A 19940-nucleotide genomic window follows, 5' to 3' on the forward strand; every position below is an offset into this window, starting at 1 on the left:
CGCCCCCTCGACGCACGACGCGCCAAGACGGGCGGCCCTCCCGCCTCGCGTCACTTCCGCTTCCTCCACAAGAGGGCGGGTAATTCGAACCTTGCGGCGGAGCCCGCACGGACCTCCCCGCAAGCGCGAGCCCCGCCGGCTGCGGCGGCGTCGCCCCGGAAGCCCAGGAACGGCAGCGGACATGGCCGGGAGGCGAGCGCGGTCCGGAGGGGCCACCCGGCGCTCCGGTGAGCGGGGCGCGCGGCGGGACGGGCGCGGCGAGCCGTTTGGGGGACGCAGCCCCGTGAGCAAGGCCGAGCGCCCGGCGCCGCGGAGCCGCTTCCCGGGAAGGCGCCGCCCCTGGGCCGCTTTGGGGGCCTCCCCTCGCTCTCGCCGGAGCCTCTTCTCCGCGTCCTCAGGTCTACGCCCACCTCCATTTCCTGTCCTTTTATCCTGTTATCTTTTTTTTTTTTCTTTTCTGTTTCTGTTTGCAGGACCCGGGCCCACATCTTCCAAATGTCTGCGGAGTTCGCTGCCGAAATCGGGCTGTGATCTCCAGAGCTCCCTCCCAGAAATCTGGCCGAAGGTGAGCTCCGGGTGCCCCTGACCCGCCCTCCCCTCTCCCCCTCGCGGACAGCTCACATTCATTCCCCCCCCCCTTTTTTTTTTTTTTTACATTTATTCCCTTTTGTTGTCCTTGTTTTATTGTTGTTGTTATTGATGTCGTCGTTGTTGGATAGGACAGAGAGAAATGGAGAGAGGAGGGGAAGACAGAGAGGGGGAGAGAAAGACAGACACCTGCAGACCTGCTTCCCCGCCTGGGAAGCGACTCCCCTGTAGGTGGGGGGCCGGGGGCTCGAACCGGGATCCTCACGCCGGTCCTTGCGCTTTGCGCCACGCATTCATCCCCTCTTGTCCAGGCACCTCGAGACACTCCGGCCAGAAAGCCCATCATCCTAAAGAAGATCGTGGCCCACACTGTTCAGGTGCGGGCGGGGCTGCGGGGCTGCGGGCGGGGAGCTGTGTGTGTGGGAGGGGCGGCGGGGTGTGACCTGGGCCCGTTGTCTCCACAGATCCCGTCAGCCTGCACTCCTCGGAGAAGCCCAAGGGTGAGTCTGCGACCTGCCCGCCTGGGCGGACCCGGGGCCGGGGGCCGGGGGCCGGGCGGACTGGCCGCACACCCACTCTGCTCGGGGAGCTGTTTGGCCTCGGACACCTGCATGGGCGGCCGGTCCTGCTCACTTCGTGCAGACTTCGTGTACTTATTAGCTCTTGCTCTGCTCTTCTCCGTCATCTCCCCTGGAAAGTTGAGCTGCATTAACTCCTTTCTGGTTTACTCATTTGTTTATTTATCATAGTTAAAATCCTTTACTGCAAATGACACGATAGAGTGCCAGTACAAGTGGTCATGAGTCTATTTTGGTTTTTTTTTTTCTTTCTTTCTTTCTTTTTTTTTTCCCTCCAGGGTTATTCCTGGGGCTCGGTACCTGCACTACGAATCCACTGCTCCTGGAGGCTATTTTCTTCCCAATTTGTTGCCCTTGTTGTTGTGCTTGTTGTAGTTATTGTTGTCATAGCCGTTGTTGTTGTTGGATAGGACAGAGAGAAACGGAGACAGGAGGGGGAGAGAAAGACAGACACCTGCAGACCTGCTTCACCGCCTGTGAAGCGACCTCCTTTCTGCAGGTGGGGAGCCCAGGGTCTTGAACCGGTATCCTTAGGCCGGCCCTTGTGCTTTGTGCCACGTGCACTTAACAGGCTGCGCCACCGCCTGACTCCCCTGTCTTGCCTATTTTAATGAAAAGCATACAAAGAGTTTATGGTAGAGGTTGGGGGTTTTACCTGGGAGTTAAGCACCTCAGGCATGGAAGTCTTTTACCATTTCCGCAGCCACTTTTAGTTTTGTTTTTTTTAATGTATTTATTTTCCCTTTTGTTGCCCTTGTTGTCTTTTAATTGTAGTGATTATTGTTGTTGCTATTGATGTCGTCATTGTTGGATAGGACAGATAGTAATGGAGAGAGGAGGGGAAGACAGAGAGGACATGGAGAGGGAGAGAAAGACACCTGCAGACCTTCACCACCTGTGAATTGACTCCCCTGCAGGTTGTGGGGGGGGCTCAAACCGGGATCCTTACGCCCATCCTTGCACTGCTTTTTGCCATGTGCGCTTGACTCGCTGCCTTACACCTGACTCCTCCCCCATCTTAGTTTTTTAGAGGCTTATTTGCTGGCTGAGGAGACAACGTAATGGCCAGATGCCTGAGGCGCTGGAGCCCCAGGTTAGACCCCCAGCTCCATCGTAAACCAGAGCTGATGCTCTGGTGTTTGTATCTTTCTTTTTCTTCGTCTTTTTTTTTTTTTTAATTGGTAGATACATGTTTTATATTCGACAGTAAATACGATAGTTTGTATATTTTGTTTTCCACATAACAATACAACCCCACTAGGTCCTCTGTCATCCTTTTCAGACTGTCCTCTCCCCTCCCCCCTGAGTCTTTTACTTTGGTGCAATACACGACTCCAGTTCAGTTCTACTTGTGTTTTCTTTTCTTTTTTTTTTTTCTCCAGGGTAATTGCTGGGCTTGGTGCCTGCACCATGAATCCACTGCTCCTGGAGGCCATTTTTCCCCCTTTTGTTGCCCTTGTTGTTGTAGCCTCGTTGTGGTTATTATCATTGCCATTGTTGATGTCGTCGTTGTTGGATAGGACAGAGAGAAATGGAGAGAGGAGGGGAAGACAGAGGGGGAGAGAAAGACAGACACCTGCAGACCTGTTTCACCACCTCTGAAGCGACTCCCCTGCAGGTGGGGAGCCGGGGGCTTGAACCAGGATCCTTACGCTGCTCCTTGTGCTTTGCGCCACATGTGCTTAACACACTGCACCACTGCCCGACCCCCTGTATTTTCTTTTCTGATCTTGTTTTTCAACTTCTGCCTGTCTCTCTGTATGTTTCTTTCACTGAAGTAAAGAAGCAAATGTTAAAGATATGTAGTGCTAAACACTAGCTGCCTTTGAGACGTGTGGGGGGCATACAGTCCTCCAGTGGGAAGAAAGACGAACGAGTGGTGGCATCAGAGGAAAGTGCTAGACGCAGTGAAGGCGCCTGGCTCAGACCAGCTGGCTCAGGTAGTGCTTCATAGAAGAAAAGCTGTTCCAAGTCAGCGAGGCTGTTTACAGCTTGTTTGCTGTGCCTGTAGCTGCCCATGTCAGGACCAGGAGGGAGAGAGGGCCACTGAGTCCCACTGAGCGGGTCCGGCTGCCATGTGAACACTACAGCCTGGCTCTACGGGCAGCCGCTGAGTAAGCGGAACCTGGTGTCGGTCCGGCAGGGAGAGGCCTGGAGGGCCTGAGAGAGAGAAGCCGCTGGACTAGATTGTCCTGTGATGTGGGAGCCAGGTGCAAACTAGGGTCATACGGCAAAGCAGTGCGCTATCCAAGTGAGCTATTTTGCTGGCCCAAGGGGGGGGGGGAGTTTTAATCAGGAAAGGCAGAGAGGCGCCAGGACAGTGCTCAGTTTTGCCTATAGTGCTGGAGCCTCAGGCACGAGAGTCTGTTTGCAAAACCATTATACTATCTACCCTCTGCCCTGGTGCTGGAGATTGAACCTGGGACCTCAGCCTCAAGCTTGAAAGGCTTTTTCGCAGAACCATCATGCTGTCTCCCCAGCCCCCTGGCCCTATAGTTTGTATGGTATGCTTAGGAGTGAGTGCAGAATCCCACACTTGTGACATCGCTGAGTGAGGCCTGGGGTCCAGCTTTTACTGAAAGAGGAGGGAGAGGCAGCACTGTGCCGCCGCGGAGCCCCCTTGGTGCTGCCCGTGGCTTGCATGCAGTGCCAGGGCCCAGGCCCAGGGTCTGACTCATGGCACGGCCTGTACTTCACCCGATGCGTCATCTCTGCCATATTTGGAGAGATCTCTTGGGAGACTGCTGAGAAAACCAGTAGGGACCCAAGTCTAGGCGGGGAGATTTGCTAGACACCCAGAAGGGAAACGGCGGGGACCCAGGTGGCACATTAGCTCGCTAATGGGTGTGACCGGGGTCCAGCCCCACTGCACTGAAAGAAGCTTCTGTGCTGCGGTATCTCTGTCGGTCCGTATCTGTCTCTCGGAAAAAGTTGGCCTGGAGTGGTCAAGTCCCAGTGACAACAGAAAGATAAGAACTGGTGGCGGCAGAGCAGGGAGCACATCTTCACCTAAACTGCCTTACCCGTCCCACAGAACCTAGTTACTCTTAATTATGTTAGCTTTCACGAGAGAAATGAACAGGCTGCTTTTATTTCTTACCAGAGCACTAAGCAACTTTGGCTTATTGTAGTGCTGGGGATTGAGCCTGGGACCTCTGGTGCCTCCAGCATGAAAGTCTTGTAGAAATGCTGTGCTAATTCCCCAACCCTGATTTTTTTTTTAAGTATTTTATTCATTTATTAATTCGAGGAATAGAAGCAAAGAGAAAGAACCAGACATCACTCTGGTACATGTGCTGGCTGGGATTGTACTTAGGACCTCATGCTTGGGAGCCCAACACTTTATTCATTGAGCCACCTCCCAGACCGCCCCAACTCAAATTTTTTTAAGTGAACCATTTAAGGAAAAAAACAAACTGAAATCTTCGTTGTTCCAGGGGCTTCACTGCTCCTGACTGGCTGGTCGGTCTATCTGACTGTCTGTCTGATAAGAGAGCCAATGCATAGCCCTGGCACATAGGATGCTGGGGACTAAACTCAGGACTTCCTGCTCTAGCCACTATACCACCTCCTTACCCCCCCCCCCCAAAGCTTGCTAGATAAAGAGGGAGAGGAGAACAGAGCATCGCTCTAGCACATTTGATGCCGGGGATTAAACTTGGTACTTTGTGCTTGAGAGTTTTATACTTTGTCCATTGCGTCACATGCTGGGCCATTGGGCCAACTTTTCAGATAGGGTGAGGTTGGGGAGCTAGTATAGTGGTTAGAAAAACACTTTGATGCCTGAGGCTCTAAGGTGCCAGGTTCAATCCCCAGCATCACTATAAGCGAGAGCTGAGCAGGGCTGTGGTTGAGAGAAGGGTTGGGGCGGGCGGCGGAGAGACTAACATCAGTTTCCGCCAGTGCGTTGGGAACCAGGCTCAAAACTGGCAAACTAATAAGCACCTTGCCAGTCCATAAATCAGTGCTTTCTTAAAAATATTTATTTATTCCCTTTTGTTGTCCTTGTTTTATTGTTGTAGTTATTATTGATGTCGTTGTTGGATAGGACAGAAAGAAATGGAGAGGGGGGAGAGAAAGACAGACACCTGCAGACGCCTGTGAAGCGACTCCCCTGCAGGTGGGGAGCCAGGGGCTCGAGATCCTTCCGCTGGTCCTTGTGCTTTGCGCCAAGTGCGCTTAACCTACTGCACTACCGCCCGACTCCCAAATCAGTGCGTTCTTAAAGAGTTAGGATTCGTTTATTTAGTGAGAGAATCGGCTGTGCTCTGGCATGTGCAGTGCTGGACTCTGCCTCAGAGCCACACAAGGCTCAGACCTGCCCTCTACCACCAAGCCCCACTGAGGGGCTTTTCTAGTCTGGACCCGGCCAGGTGCCCGTTGGTGCCACTGGCTGGATGAGGTAGGAAAGTTGTCGATGGCCGCATGACAGACGGCCCCTAGGGGGCGCAGGAGGAGCAGGCAGGAAGGGGAGTGGCGAGTCAGGACAGGGACTAAGAGAGGCTGTTTGTGCAAGTGACAGCACCACCCTGCCCCTGTCCCACACAGATCGCCTTCTTCCTGGAGAAGGAGAATAAGCCTCCCTACAAGGAGCTGACCAGGGGGGACCTCTTCAAGACGCGCGACGTCCCCGTGACCCCCGCCTCCTCCCCCGTGCCTAACGCCCCGAGTAGTGCAGACCCCAACAGCGGCTACCGAGAGCCAGACGCTAGGGACCTGGAGATGTCCAGGAAGGTCAGGCGCTCCTACAGCCGGCTGGAGGCCCACACCTCGGCCTCCACCTCCACCCCAGGCCGCCGCTCCTGCTTCGGCTTCGAGGGGCTGCTGGCGGCTGATGACTTGGCCGGGGTCTCGCCAGTGGTGACTTCCAAGATCACCGAGGCCCCCGTTTTGCCCGAGAGGCCCAGCGTCCCGGACACGACTCTCCCAGGAATCTCCCCGCCAGTCACAAAAGAGAAGCGGAAGAAGAAGAAGGCGCCGGAGCTCCTGGTGAGTGGGGGCTGGGGCAGGTCGATAAGGGCCGCTGGCAGGGGCAGCGCGAGCTACTCCAGCCCACACGCTCCCTGCCCCTCACCGCCCGTTTCTCTCCCCCAGAAATCAGAGCTGGATGAGTGGGCCGCGGCCATGAATGCTGAATTCGAGGCTGCTGAGCAGTTTGATCTCCTGGTTGAATGAGAGGAGGTGGGGGTACGCCTGGCCAGACTCCCCCCTGTACATAGGCCTTCTGCTGGTGGAGAGAAGACTCTTCGGGGTCCCTCTCCTGCCATTGTCCCCTGCGAACCGGACGCCTGTCCTCCACTCGGCTTCAGGACTGGGGCCCGCCACAAACCATCTTCAGGAGGGGCTCAAGTTCCCACTTAGGTGCCATGACAGGTCTGGCGGGGGAGCCCGGTCCCCGCCCTCCCTGCAGAAGCTACACTTGCTAATTCCAGGTTCTGCCACGGGTGCTCAGTTAAATGCCAGGCTGGCAGCACTGGCTACGGGTTCGAGGACATGTTTTGTAGTGGGGGTGCCATGGGGCTTGGGGTCTTACTGGTCTGCGGCAGGGATGGGAGGCACCCCCATCTCTGCTCTGTTTAGAAGGTCCTAGTGATGGGGGGCCTTAGCTCATGGTGGCAATTTTGACTTTGAGCCCCTGGCTGCCCACGGGAAGATGGATCAAGTCTCCTCACCTCCGGGGAATCCGTTTCCATTTCATGGAGGGAAGGACGGAAGGCGGGCATAGGGCCCCAGCCAAGGAAGGCGCCCCCCTGCCTGCTCCCCCAGCCACGCAGCTGTGGCTCAGGATGCTGGCCGGTCCCTGGGAGGCCTGGCCAGCTGGGGGTACAGTGCCCTGCATCTGGAGTCCACCTGGCACGGTCTTGCCCTCACTGGTGGCCAGAGGTGGGCATCACCTTGGTCAGCAGGACTGGCTGAAGGCATCGCCGCATGCTTCTGTTTCTGGAAATGATGAGTGTGGTGTTTGAGGGGAACTGGGGGGGGGTCTTTAATGGAAAAGGAAAAAACAAACTAATTAAAAAGATTACTTGTTGGTAGACGTGCCTTCTTTTCCCTCAGCACCAGACTATCACCTTGTGCTTCCACGGTTCCACAGCCATCTCTGATCTCAGATAGAAAGGGAGACAGTCTAGGGGGTGACGCAAATGGTTAAGCGCTCGCATTATAACGTGCAAGGACCCAAGTTCAAGCCCCCTATTCCCCACCTGCAAGTGTCTCTTCCCCTCTCTAGTCTCCCTCTCCTCAATTTCTCTCTGTTTTTATCCAATAGTAAACAAATACAAAGGTTAAAAAATTTAAAAGGAGGGGGATGGGCGGGAGCGCAGCAGGTTAAGTGCACGTGGCACACAGTACAAAGACTGGAATAAGAACTGGGTTCAAGCCCCCGGCTCCCCACCTGCAGGTGAAGCAGGTCTGCAGGTGTCTTATCTTTCTCTCTCCCCGTCTTCCCCGCCTCTCTCCATTTTTCTCTGCCCTGTCCAACAACGACATCAGTAACTACAACAATAAAACAACAAGGGCAACAAAAGGGAATAAATATTAAAAAATAAATAAATCTGGGTGGTCCAGGAGATGGCGCAGTGATAAAGCTTTGGACTCTCAAGCATGAGATCCCTAGTTTGATCCCTGGCAGCACATGTGCCAGAGTGATGTCTGGTTCTTTCTCTTTCCTCCTGTCTTTCTCATTGATAAATGAAATCTGTAAAAAAAATAAGTAAATCTGGGAGTCAGGCAGTAGTGCAATGGGTTAAGTGCAGGTGGCGCAAAGCACAAGGACCAGCGTAAAGATCCCAGTTCGAGCCCCCGACTCCCCACCTGCAGGATGTTGCTTCAGAGGCGGTGTCTTTCTCTCCCCTTCTGTCTTCCCTTCCTCTTGATTTCTCTCTATCCTATCCAACAACAATCACAACTACAAGTGCAACAAAATGTTGGAAAAATATCCTCCAGGAGCAGTGGATTCGTAGTGCAGGCACCGAGCCCAAGTGATAACCCTGGAGGCAAAAAAAAAATTAAACAACTGGTAAAATAGCTCACTTGGGCAGTGTGCTGCTTTGTGTGCAAGACCCAAGTTCAAGCCTGGCCTCCACTGCACTGAAGAAAGCTTTTGGTCCTGCGTTCTTTCGCTCTCTGCCTTCTGAGTCTAAATAAACATGAAACAGCAACCAGAAGTCCGCACTGGCATCTTGTTAGCTACTATCAGTAAGTACTATCAAGGTGAAACTTGAGAAAACACTGGGGGCTTGGGGACCAGCTGATGCACCACCCGGGAGAGCGCCCGCCCGCAATTGTGTGTGAGGCCCCAGCCTGAGCCCCCAGACACCCAGCGAAATGGCCTGCAACGAAGGGGGAAGCTCGTGAGGGATGGAGTGGTGCGGGAGTGTCTCTCCATCTTCATCTCATGTCTCACCCACTATGAAAAACAATTTTTATAGGCACATCTGTGTGAGCATATATTATTACCATGTGCAAAGGGTCTGGTCCTGACCTACAGGATGGAAACTTGGTGAGCAGTGAAGCAGTACTGCAGGTGTCTGTCAATTTCTCTCCTGTCAAAAGAAGAGAAAAAAATGATACTGGTGGGGAGTCTGGAGTGGGTTAAACACACATACAAAGAGCAAGGACCTCTAAGGATCCCGGTTTGAGCCCCCAGCTCCCCACCTGCAGGGGAGTCGCTTCACAGGCAGTGAAGCAGGTCTGCAAGTGTCTTTCCCCCTCTGTCTTCCCCTCCTCTCTCCATTTCTCTCTGTCCTACCCAACAACAACAGCTATAACAACCACAACAAGGGTAACAAAATGGGGAAAATGGCCTCCAGGAGCGGTGGTTCATAGTGCAGGCACTGAGGCCCAGCAAAAAAAAAAAAAAAAAGGGCTGTGGAGACATAGCATAATGGTTATGCAAAAGACTTTCATGCCTGAGGCTCCAAGATCCCAGGTTCAATCCCTAGCCCCACTATCAAACAGAACTGTCTCCAAAAAAAATAATTTCAAAATAAGATTTCTCTAAGTAGGGCCCCATGTCCTGGGGGGTATATGTGTGTGAAAAGTTCAGACAACAATGATATACCACTTCACTCCTGTGAGAATGTCATACATCAGAAACGGTAATAGCAGCAAATGCTGGAGAGGGTGTGGGGTCAAAGGAACCCTCCTACACTGCTGGTGGGAATGTCAATTGGTCCAACCTCTGTGGAGAACAGTCTGGAGAACTCTTGGAAGGCTAGAAATGGACCTACCCTATGACCCTGCTATTCCTCTTCTGGGGATATATCCTAAGGAACCCAACCCACCCATCCAAAAAGATCTGTGTGCACATATGTTCTTGGCAGCACAATTTGTAATAGCCAAAACCTGGAAGCAACCCAGGTGTCCAACAACAGATGAGTGGCTGAGCAAGTTGTGGTATATATATATATGATCTTGGGTGGACCTTGAAAAATTCATGTTAAGTGAAATCAGTCAGAAACAGAAGGATGAATATGGGATGATCTCACTCTCAGGCAGAAGTTGAAAAACAAGATCAGAAAACACTAGTAGAACCTGAATTGGAATTGGCATATTGCACCAAAGTAAAAGACTTGGGTGGGTGGGTAGGGAGAATACAGATCCAAGAAGGATGACAGAGGACCTAGTGGGGGTTGTATTGTTAGATGGAAAACTGGGAAATGTTAATGCATGTGCAAACTATTGTATTTACTGTTGGATGTAAAACATTAATTCCCCAATAAAGAAATTAAAAAAAAAAGTTCAGACACTCGACACCAGGATTTGGTGGGACTTGAGATCAGAGTCCCACCTGCAGCTGGCGGGAGGAAGGGCAGACAGCTGCGGCTTCAGTGGCATATGGTCACCCTGTATCCAGTGGCCCCAAGCCTCCGATGTCCACGGGGGAGACGGCATTGTCCTGGGGCTGAAGCCCCCAATTCTGCACGGCGAGCCTTTACTGCCTTCGTGTCCTCCCAGGAAATGCCTTTTCTGCTCCAGGTCGCCAGCCTCCTCCAGCCTTCAGGCCCCCAGTTGCCCCCGGCCTTCCCTCAGACTGCTCAGTGCTCAGTACTCCTGCCTTATCTGATGGGTCCAACCTGGAGCACCACGGCCTCAGCCTCCACATCCGTCCTGTCCTCTCTCAGCCTTTCTCCTCTGTGACGTCTGAGAAGCTTTGCTCTAAAGCATAGCAACTACAGAATCCTGCCTCAGACCCAGCGGCCTGACAGAAGCCAGGGACTCGGCTGAAGGACACCTGCAAGACCACTGTGCCTCCTCTGATGGGATTATCCTGCACACTCTGGCCAGCAGACACAACAGATGTTAAAAACAAAACTAGGGAGTTGGGCGGTAGCTCTTTCTCTCCCCTTTTCTGTCTTCCCCTCCTCTCTCCATTTCTCTCTGTCCTATCCAACAACAACATCAATAACAACAATAATAACTACAGCAACAAAACAAGGGCAACAAAAGGGGAAATAAATACAATTAAAAGAACTATACTTCTAAAAAAAAAAAACGGAGGTCGGGCGGTAGCGCAGAAAACTTAAAAAAATAATAAAAATAAAATTTAAAAAGCATGACAGTGGGGACAGTGGCTCCTGCCTGGACTGAGCAGAGCCCAGCTGTGAAATGAAGTGGCTAGAAACGTGGGGTCAGGGAGGAGGAGGTAGCATAGTGGTTATGCAGAGACGCCTGAGGCTCCAAGGTCAGGCTCAGTAGCTGAGCAGTGTTCTGGTGTTCCTCTCTGTGTCTCTCTGTATCTCTCCAATTAAAATAACAATTTTTTTTTTACTGTTTCCTTCTTTTTTCTTTTTTTAATGTTTATTTTTATTTTTGAGAGAGATGCAGAGAGAGACGCAGAGAGAAACCCCAGAGCACTGCTTAGCTATCCTCTATGGTGGTTTGGGGGATTGAACCTGGGACTTTGGAGCCTCAGGCATGAGAGTCTCTTTGCATAACCATTATGCTGTCTACCCCCCGCCCAACATAAAATATTTTTAAAAGAGCCTTTGACTAGAAGAAGAGGGAGAAGGAAAAGAAAGAAACCAATCAACGGGGTCAGGAGCCAGGTGGGGGTACACACCTGGTGAAGTGGCCGAGCACACATTGCCATGTGCCAGAACCCAAGTTTGAGCCCTGCTCCCACCTGCAGGAAGGAAGCTTCACGAGTGGTGAAGCAGGTCTGCAGATGTCTCTCTCTCTCTTTTTTTCTTTTAAATTTTTTTCTTTATTTATTGGCTAGAGACAGCCAGAAATCGAAAGGGAAAGGGGCTACAGAGAGGGAGAGAGACAGAGAGACACCTGCAGCCCTGCTTCACCACTTGCAAAGCTCTCCCCCTGCAGGTGGGGACTGGGGGCTCGAACCCGGGTCCTTGTGCACTGTGACGTGTGTCATCCAGGTGCACCACCACCTACCCACCATGCTGTCTCCTTTTCTATCTGCTCTTCCCCTCTAGATTTCTCTCTGTCCTATCCGATTTTTTTTAAAGGGGGGATGGGCACTGGGAATGGTGGATTTGAAGTGCTGACACTGAGCCCCAGCAGTAATCCTGGTGGCAAGAAAAAAATTTTTAAAAAGTCAGGGGTCCACGACTGAGGGTTGGAGCGTGCCCTACAGGGATCTCCACGCAAACACATGAAGGCTCTCCACTACACTAGGAGCCTTCTGTAAGACTCCTTATTTTTTCTTTTCAAAAACGTGTAGTTATAGAGGGGCCAGGTGGTGATGCACCTGGTTGAGCACACACATTGCAGTGTGCAAGGATGCAGGTTCAAGCCCCTGGTTCCCACCTGCAGGGGGAAGCTTCACGAGTGGTAAAGCAGGGCTGCAAGTGTCTCTTATCTCCCCCTCCTGGCTCAATTTCTCTTTGTCTTTATCCAATGGTAAATAAATAAGTAAATAAATAAAATACTGAAAAGAAAAATGTATTTATTAATGAGAGAGAGAGAGAGAGAGAACTAGAGCATCACTCTGGCACATGCAGTGCCAGGGAACAGACTTAAGGTCCGTACTTGATACTTGGGAATCCAGTGCTTTATCCACTGTGCCTGCCACCCCCCGGGCTGTGCAGGGATTTGGCTTAAGGAATGCCACTGCCATTCGGTATGGGCAGATAACAGCACAAAGAATCTTCAGGGCATCCAATGAAATGTGAATTTCTTTTTATCTTTTTAAAAAAAATTTTTATATTTATTTATTTTCCCTTTTGTTGCCCTTGTTTTTTTATTGTTGTTGGATAGAACAGAGAGAAATGGAGAGAGAAGGGGAAGAATACAGGAGGAGAGAAAGACAGACACCTGCAGACCTGCTTCACTGCCTGTGAAGCGACTCCCCTGCAGGTGGGGAGCCGGACTCGAATAGGGATCCTTACGCCCGTCCTTGCGCTTTGCGCCACCTGCGCTTAACCCGCTGCACCGCTGCGCTACCGCCCGCTCCCCTTCTTTTTCTTTTCTTATTGATTTAATAATGGTTGACAAGATTGTAGGATAAGAGGGGTACAATTCTATACAATTACCATCACCAGAGTTCTGTATCCCATCCCCTCCATTGGAAGTTTCCCTATTCTTTATCCCTCTGGGAGTATGGACCCAGGAACTTTATGGGCTGCAGAAGGTGAGAGGTCTGGCTTCTGTAGTTGCTTGTCCACTGGCCTTGGACGTTGGCAGGTCAATCTATACCTCCAGCCTGTTTTCTATCTTTCCTCAGTGGGCCAGGGCTCTGGAGAGGTGGGGTTCCAGGACACACTGATGAGGTCGTCTGCCCGGGGATGGCAGGTTGGCGCCATGGTAGCATCTGCAAATTGGTGGCCGAGTAATGGAACTGAAGGGTTGACATCCCATGCCTGGACACCGTCTCTGGACAGAGTCCGAAGTGAAACATGTGGAGGTGGTACTGGTTTCATTGAGGGAATTTCAGATAAGTACTGAATCCAAACATCATGGGGGACAGACTTTAAACCAAGTGTCTGGTTTTCATCTGAAAGCAAGTGAACTTCCGCAGAGTGTCCTGCGTCCTGTCTGCTAAGTCTGGTGACTTCTTTTCAGGGGACCGAGGAGCAGGACAGAGGCAGTGACAGTGGCTCTCCCAGCAGGCTGTCCCAGCAGGACCTCTGTCCCACTCAGTCTCCCAGGGACAGTCCGAGAGTCCACTCCAAGACTTTTAAGGATCCGGAGCAGCAACCCGTGGAGGAGCTGGCGCCCCCAGAGCCTCAGGTCTCCAGGGAACTGTGTGTGGAAGGGTGAGGGGGTGATCCCAGAGAGTGGCTTCTAGTCCCTGTTCTGGGGGGGGGTCTCAGATCAGGCATGGCAACCCACTGTCTTTCTTTTTTTTAAGAATAGCATTCTTTAAAAAAAATATTTATTGATTTCCTTTTGTTGCCCTTGTTGTTTTATTATTGTAGTTACTATTATTGTTGTTGTTGATGTTGTCATTGTTGGATAGGACAGAGAGAAAAGGAGAGAGGAGGGGAAGACAGAGGGGGAAAGAAAGACAGACACCTGCAGACCTGCTTCACCGCCTATGAAGCGACTCCCCTGCAGGTGGGGAGCCGGGGGCTCGAACTGGGATCCTTACGCCGTCCTTGCGCTTTGCGCCACGTGCGCTTAATCCGCTGCACTACCGCCCGACTCCCACACTGTCTTTCTTTCTTTTTTTTTAATATTTTATTTATTTACTAATGAGACAGATAGGAGGAAAGAGAGAAAGAACCAGATAACACTCTGGTACATGTGCTGCTGGGGATTGAACTCGGGACCTCATACTTGTGAATACAATGCTTTATCCATTGTGCCACCTCCCAGACCACCACTGTCTTTCTTTAGCTTTATCTCATTACATTCGAGAGAGAGAGAGAGAGAGAGAGAAGCCAGTGCACTATTGTGGTGTATGGGGGCACCAGGGATGAACCAGGAACTTGCGGCCTCCTAAGTCCAAGGCCCCACCGGTGAAGCCATGTCCCCAGCTGCCCTGTCTTTCCGTTGGGTGTGGGAGGACCCAGACTCTCAGCCTCCTGCCACTTCTGTCTCTGTGGCGCCTTCTTTTTCCCAAGGCGCCTACTCCAGCACCCAAGCAGGACCCCCTGCTGGAACCCACAGTCAGGTTCCTGTTCACACTGCTGAGCGCCGAGGACCTCTCTGAGGGCAAAGACTCCGACGAGTGAGGCTCGGGAGGGGGCGGGGAGGGGCAGGGGTGCCACCCCCAGCTCAGCCCCGGGCGGTGCAGAGCCCACCACCACCCATCCTGCCCTCATTGTGCCCACACTCCAGGGACCTGGATGTGGACCTGGACGTGGACCTGGACCCGGACCTGGACCCGGACCTGGATTTGCTGGAGGACCAGATCCTAGACGAGGAGGACTGGGGGCCCCAGAAGACCGCCAGGGAGTTTGGGGATCTGCAGAAGGAATGTCTGAGGTGAGGTGGTTGGCCGGGGCCTCTTGGCTTCCCCTCTGCCCTTCTTCCCTCTAGTCCTGTCTCCTCCCCAAGACCTTCCTCCCAGCTCAGTGTCCCTCCGCACGGAGACAAAGTCTAGGGCTCTAACTTCTACCCCAGCACCAGACAAGGCCAGGTCGCACTCTGGGTGGTATTGGCGTCTCTCCCTCTGTCCCTAGAAATAGAGAAAAAAAAAGTGTGGGGGGGGCCAGGTGATGGTGCACCCAGTTAAATGTACATAGTGCGAAGCAATGATCACATTTCAAGCCCCCACTCCCCACCAGAAGGGGGGTCGCTTCACAAGCTGCAAAGCAGGTCTGCAGGTGTCTGTCTTTCTCTCTGCCTGGCTCCCCCTCCCCTCTCAATTTCTCTCTGTCCTGTCCAATAAAATGGAAAAAGTGACCACCAGGAGCCGTGGATTCCTAGTGCCGGTACTAAGCCCCAGCAATCGCCCTGGAGGGGAAAAAAAGTGAGGGTCAACAAGGTGACTCTGGCATTTTTTTTTTTAACAGAGCACTGCTTAGCTCTGGCTTATGGTAATACGGGGGACTGAACCTGGGGCTTAGGAGTCTCCTTTTAAAAAAATAGTTAAAATTTTTATTTAATTATTATTGGATATGATGTATTGCACCAAAGTAAAAGACTCTGGGGTGGGTGGGGAGGGGGGGACAGTACAGGTCTAAAAAGGATGACAGAGGACCTGGGGGGGGTTGTATCGTTATGTTGAAAACTGGGAAATGTTATGCATGTACAAACTATTGTATTTACTATTGAATGTAAAACATGAATCCCCCAATAAAGAAATGAAAAGAATATGTATTATTGGATAGAGACAGAGATAAATTGAGAGGGGAGAGGGAGAAAGAGAGGGAAAGAGAAATCTGCAGCCCTGCTTCAGCATTTGTGAAGCTTTCCCCTTACAGGTGGGGACCACAGGCCCTTGCATGCTGTAGTGTACACTTAACCAGGTGCACCACCACCTGGCCCCCATCAAGCTTTTTAAAATTTAATTACTGGTAGTTGGTGATGGCCTTAGCCTTTACTTTGCAGTGTCAGGGCAGAGCTGAAGTTCCAGCCCTCTGCTGACAACAGGCAGAGAGCTAGCCAGCAGGAACAGCAGCAAAAGAACATTTGAAAAGTGAGCCGTCCCCCCACACACACCCCATGAAATGGCCCAGAAGCCTTCCCTCCAGGCCTAGAAAGGAATATTCTCAGGACTTTAGGCCTCAGGCATGGCGAGGCAGGAACTCTGTCCCAGTGAGCTGTCTCGCCACCCTCATGGCTCTGTGCCAGGCAAGTGTACAGCACGTCCTCAGATAACACTGTCCAGGGATGCTTACTCGTGTGGAGAATTAACCCAGGGTCTCACACACAATGTTGATTGGCCTGCCCAGTGGAATATGTTTGGATGTGTGTATGTGTCCTGTTGCATCGCAGGGGAGAGTAGAGACCAGGAACTCGTGGCCGAGCGGGAGCGCAATGCAATGCCTTTACTGATCAGAGACAATGCTTTTTTTATATATCTCTGTAACCGGAAGTGGCAAGTGAGAAAAGGAAGTGGCTAGGAGAGGGGGTGGAGAAAAAGAGTGCAAAGGTAGCAAGCTTCCATAGCAGCTGTTGGGAAGGTTCTAACCAGTGGGGATTAAACCAATACCCTGCAGGCAGGGCAGGTCTCAGGCAAAACAATGATTATGTCAATAGACCACAGCGTTAAGCAATGCAGGGGACCTGGTGTGATGACCCACATGTATGTGTTATTATTACAGTGGAAATGTATATATGTATGGATTAGTATAGTGGAATGTGTATGGATTATTATTATTATGGTGGGATATGTATGGATGTATGGATCATCGTCATCATTGGACAGAGACAGAGGGGCCGGGTGATGGTGCACCTGGCTGAGTGCACACATTACAATGCGCAAGGTCCTGGGTTCAAGCCCCTGGTCCACACCTGCAGGGCTGCAGGTCTCTCTCTCTCTCTCTCTGTGTCCCCCCCCCTTTCCTCCTCTCAATTTCTGGCTGTTTCTATAAAATAAATAAATAAATAAATAAAATTTAAAAATATAAAAAAGACAGAACTTGAGAGGGGAGAGACAGAGGGGAAGAGGCAGAGAGAGGCCTGCAGCCCTGCTTCACCACTTGTGAAGCTTCCCCCTGCAGGTGGGGACTGGGGGTTTGAAACTGGGCCCTTGTACATTGTAGTGTGAGCACTTATGCAGATATGCTACCACCTGGCCCCAGAGTTTTGCTTTTTTGTTAGTTAGTTTTGTTTTGTTTTTTACCGGAGTACTGTTCAGCGTATGGTGGTGTGGGAGATTGAACATGGGACTTGGAACCTCAGGCATGAGAATCTATTTGCATAACAATTAAGCTATCCACCCTCCACCAAGATTTGTGCTTTTTTTTTAAAAAAAAATTATTTATTTTCCCTTTTGTTGCCCTTGTTTTTTTTTTAATATTTATTTTATTTATTCCCTTTTGTTGCCCTTGTTGTTTTATTGTTGTAGTTATTATTGTTGTTGTCGTTGTTGGATAGGACAGAGAGAAAGGAGAGAAAGATAGACACCTGCAGAGAGGAGGAGAGAAAGACAGACACCTGCAGACCTGCTTCACTGCCTGTGAAGCGACTCCCCTGCAGGTGGGGAGCCGGGGTTCGAACCGGGATCCTTATGCTGGTCCTTATGCTTTGCGCCACCTGCGCTTAACCCGCTGCGCTACAGCCCGACTCCCCATCCCTTGTTGTTTTTTATTGTTGTTGTAGTTATTGTTGTTGTTGATGTTGTCATCGTTGTTGGATAGAACAAAGAGAAATGTAGAGAGGAGGGGAAGACAGGGGGAGAGAAAGACAGACACCTGCAGACCTGCTTCACCGCCTGTGAAATGACTCCTCTGCAGGTAGGGAGTCAGGGGCTTGAACAGGGATCCTTACGCCGGTCCCTACGCTTGGCGTCACCTGCACTTAACCCACTGCACTACCGCCCGACTCCCCAGATTTTTGCTTTTTAAGATTTGTTTTTTGGGCTGGGGAGATAGTATAATGATCCTGCAAAAGACTTTATCTTTATTCACTTGATAGAGACCACCAGAAATTGAGAGGGGAGGGGGAGATAGAAGAAGAAAGACAGAGAGACACCTGCAGCCCTGTTTCACCACTTGTAAAGCTTTCCCCTGAAGGTGGGGACTGGGGGCTTGAATCTGGGTCCTTGTGCACTGTAATGTGTGCTCGACCAGATGCGCCACCACCCAGCGCCTACAAAAGACTTTCACATCCAAGACTCTGAGGTCCCACTTTCAGTCCCCAGCACCACCATTAGTCAAGAGCTGAGCAGTGCTCTGGTCTTTCTCTGTGTATCTTTCTCTCAGTATCTATCTTCTTAAAATAAAATAAATAGGTGGTAGCGCAGCAGGTTAAGCGCATGTGACGCAAAGCACAGGGACTGGCATAAGGATCCCAGTTCGAGCCCCCTGGCTCCCCACCTGCAGGGGAGTCGCTTCAATGCGGTGAAGCAGGTCTGCAGGTGTCTGTCTTTCTCTCCCCCCTCTCTGTCTCCCCTCCTCTCTCCATTTCTCTCTGTCCTATCCAACAATGACAACATTAACAATAGCAATAAAAAACAAGGGCAACAAAAGGGAATAAATAAATAAATATTTAACAAAATAAAATAAAAATTTTCAAACCAAGAGACCCCTCACAGAATGGGAGAAGATCTTTACATGCCATACATCAGATAAGAGTTTAATAACCAACATATATAAAGAGCTTGCCAGACTCAACAAGACAACAAATAACCCCATCCAAAAATGGGGGGAGGACTTGGACAGAATATTCACCACAGAAGAGATCCAAAAGGCTGAGAAACATAAGAAAAAATGCTCCAAGTCTCTGATTGTCAGAGAAATGCAAATCAAGACAACAATGAGATATCACTTCACTCCTGTGAGAATGTCAGACATCAGAAAAGGTAACAGCAGCAAATGCTGAAGAGGGTGTGGGGTCAAAGGAACCCTCCTACACTGCTGGTGGGAATGTCAATTGGTCCAACCTCTGTGGAGAACAGTCTGGAGAACTCTTGGAAGGCTAGAAATGGACCTACCCTATGACCCTGCAATTCCTCTCCTGGGGATATATCCTAAGGAACCCAACACATCCATCCAAAAAGATCTGTGTACACATATGTTCTTGGCAGCACAATTTGTAATAGCCAAAACATGGAAGCAACCCAGGTGTCCAACAACAGATGAGTGGCTGAGCAAGTTGTGGTCTAGATACACAATGGAATACTACTCAGCTGTAAAAAATGGTGACTTCACCGTTTTCAGCCGATCTTGGATGGACCTTGAAAAAATCATGTTGAGTGAAATAAGTCTGAAACAGAAGGATGAATATGGGATGATCTCACTCTCAGGCAGAAGTTGAAAAACAAGATTAGAAAAGAAAACACAAGTAGAACCTGAAATGGAATTGGTGTATCGCACCAAAGTAAAAGACTCTGGGGTGGGTGGGTGGGTGGGGAGAATACAGGTCCATGAAAGATGATGAATGACATAGTGGGGGTTGTATTGTTAAATGGGAATCTGGGGAATGTTATGCATGTACAAACTATTGTATTTACTGTTGAATGTAAAACATTAATTCCCCAATAAAGAAATAAATTATTTAAAATTCCAGAGTATTGGGAAACAATGACACATTAAAAATAATAATAAATAAAATAAATAAAAATTTTAAAAAATCAGCAAGATTAGTTTTTATTAATTAGATGGAGAGAGAAAGCAAAAGTGAGTAAGAGAGAGAGAGAATCAGCATCACTGTGACACAGGTGATACAAAGATCAAAGTCATGACCTCACCTTTGAGAGCCCAACACTTACTTTATTCACTGTGATGCCATCTTTTCCCATTCTCTAGAGAGAGAGAGGAAGGAAAACTGGAGAGACAGACACAGACGGGGAGACACCATGGCACTGCTTCACCATCCGTGGAGTCTCCCTGGTGCGCTGCAGGCTGCTCCCATGTGCTGCCAGGGCCTGTGCCCAGCCGGCTTCCTGTACATCCCCGTGACAAGCATCAGCATAACCAGCCCTCACCTTTAACCATTCCAGCGTCTGAGGGGACTTGGCCCCTTGGCTCCACACTGATGGCAGTGGATCTGGCCCTGGAGACAGGCCTGGGGGACCAGAAGCCCCAAAGCTGCAGGCCTCAGCGCTCAGCGCTTTCCTCAGCTGACAGGGCGCCCTCGCAGACCCTCTTATGGCCATAACCACAGGGAGCCCCGTGCTGCCCAGGGGCGGGGCGAGGGGAGCCTGAGGGGACTTCTAGCCCCACTTGACTCTGCAGCAGCCAGCCTTTCTCCTGCCAA

General features: G+C 50.8%; 1 protein-coding gene across 4 annotated transcripts; it reads left to right on the forward strand.

Annotated features, from left to right (window-relative positions):
• Positions 1–62: 62 nt before the first annotated feature.
• Positions 63–14320, forward strand: CDCA5 (cell division cycle associated 5). Of its 4 annotated transcripts, XM_060176098.1 has the most exons (7): positions 63–227; positions 474–565; positions 900–965; positions 1053–1088; positions 5715–6155; positions 13191–13358; positions 14195–14320. In XM_060176098.1, exons 1-7 carry the CDS (start codon positions 182–184, stop codon positions 14303–14305), a joined length of 960 nt encoding a protein of 319 aa, XP_060032081.1. In that variant the 5' UTR covers positions 63–181; the 3' UTR covers positions 14306–14320. The 4 variants fall into 4 exon arrangements, with proteins under 4 accessions (XP_060032081.1, XP_060032080.1, XP_060032083.1 ...); XM_060176097.1 differs by having other exon boundaries at positions 900–1088; XM_060176100.1 differs by lacking the exons at positions 13191–13358; positions 14195–14320 and adding an exon at positions 6261–7201.
• The last annotated feature ends 5620 nt before the right edge of the window (positions 14321–19940 follow it).

The sequence above is a fragment of the Erinaceus europaeus genome, chromosome 17, assembly GCF_950295315.1.
Source record: "Erinaceus europaeus chromosome 17, mEriEur2.1, whole genome shotgun sequence".
NCBI lineage: Eukaryota > Metazoa > Chordata > Mammalia > Eulipotyphla > Erinaceidae > Erinaceus > Erinaceus europaeus.

Coding starts and splice junctions, on each gene's coding strand:
- CDCA5 (XM_060176097.1), top strand. CDS start 182: ATGGCCGGGAGGCGAGCGCGGTCCGGAGGGGCCACCCGGCGCTCCG. Junction 228..473: donor AGGGGCCACCCGGCGCTCCG/GTGAGCGGGGCG, acceptor TTCTGTTTGCAG/GACCCGGGCCCACATCTTCC. Junction 566..899: donor TCCCAGAAATCTGGCCGAAG/GTGAGCTCCGGG, acceptor CCTCTTGTCCAG/GCACCTCGAGACACTCCGGC.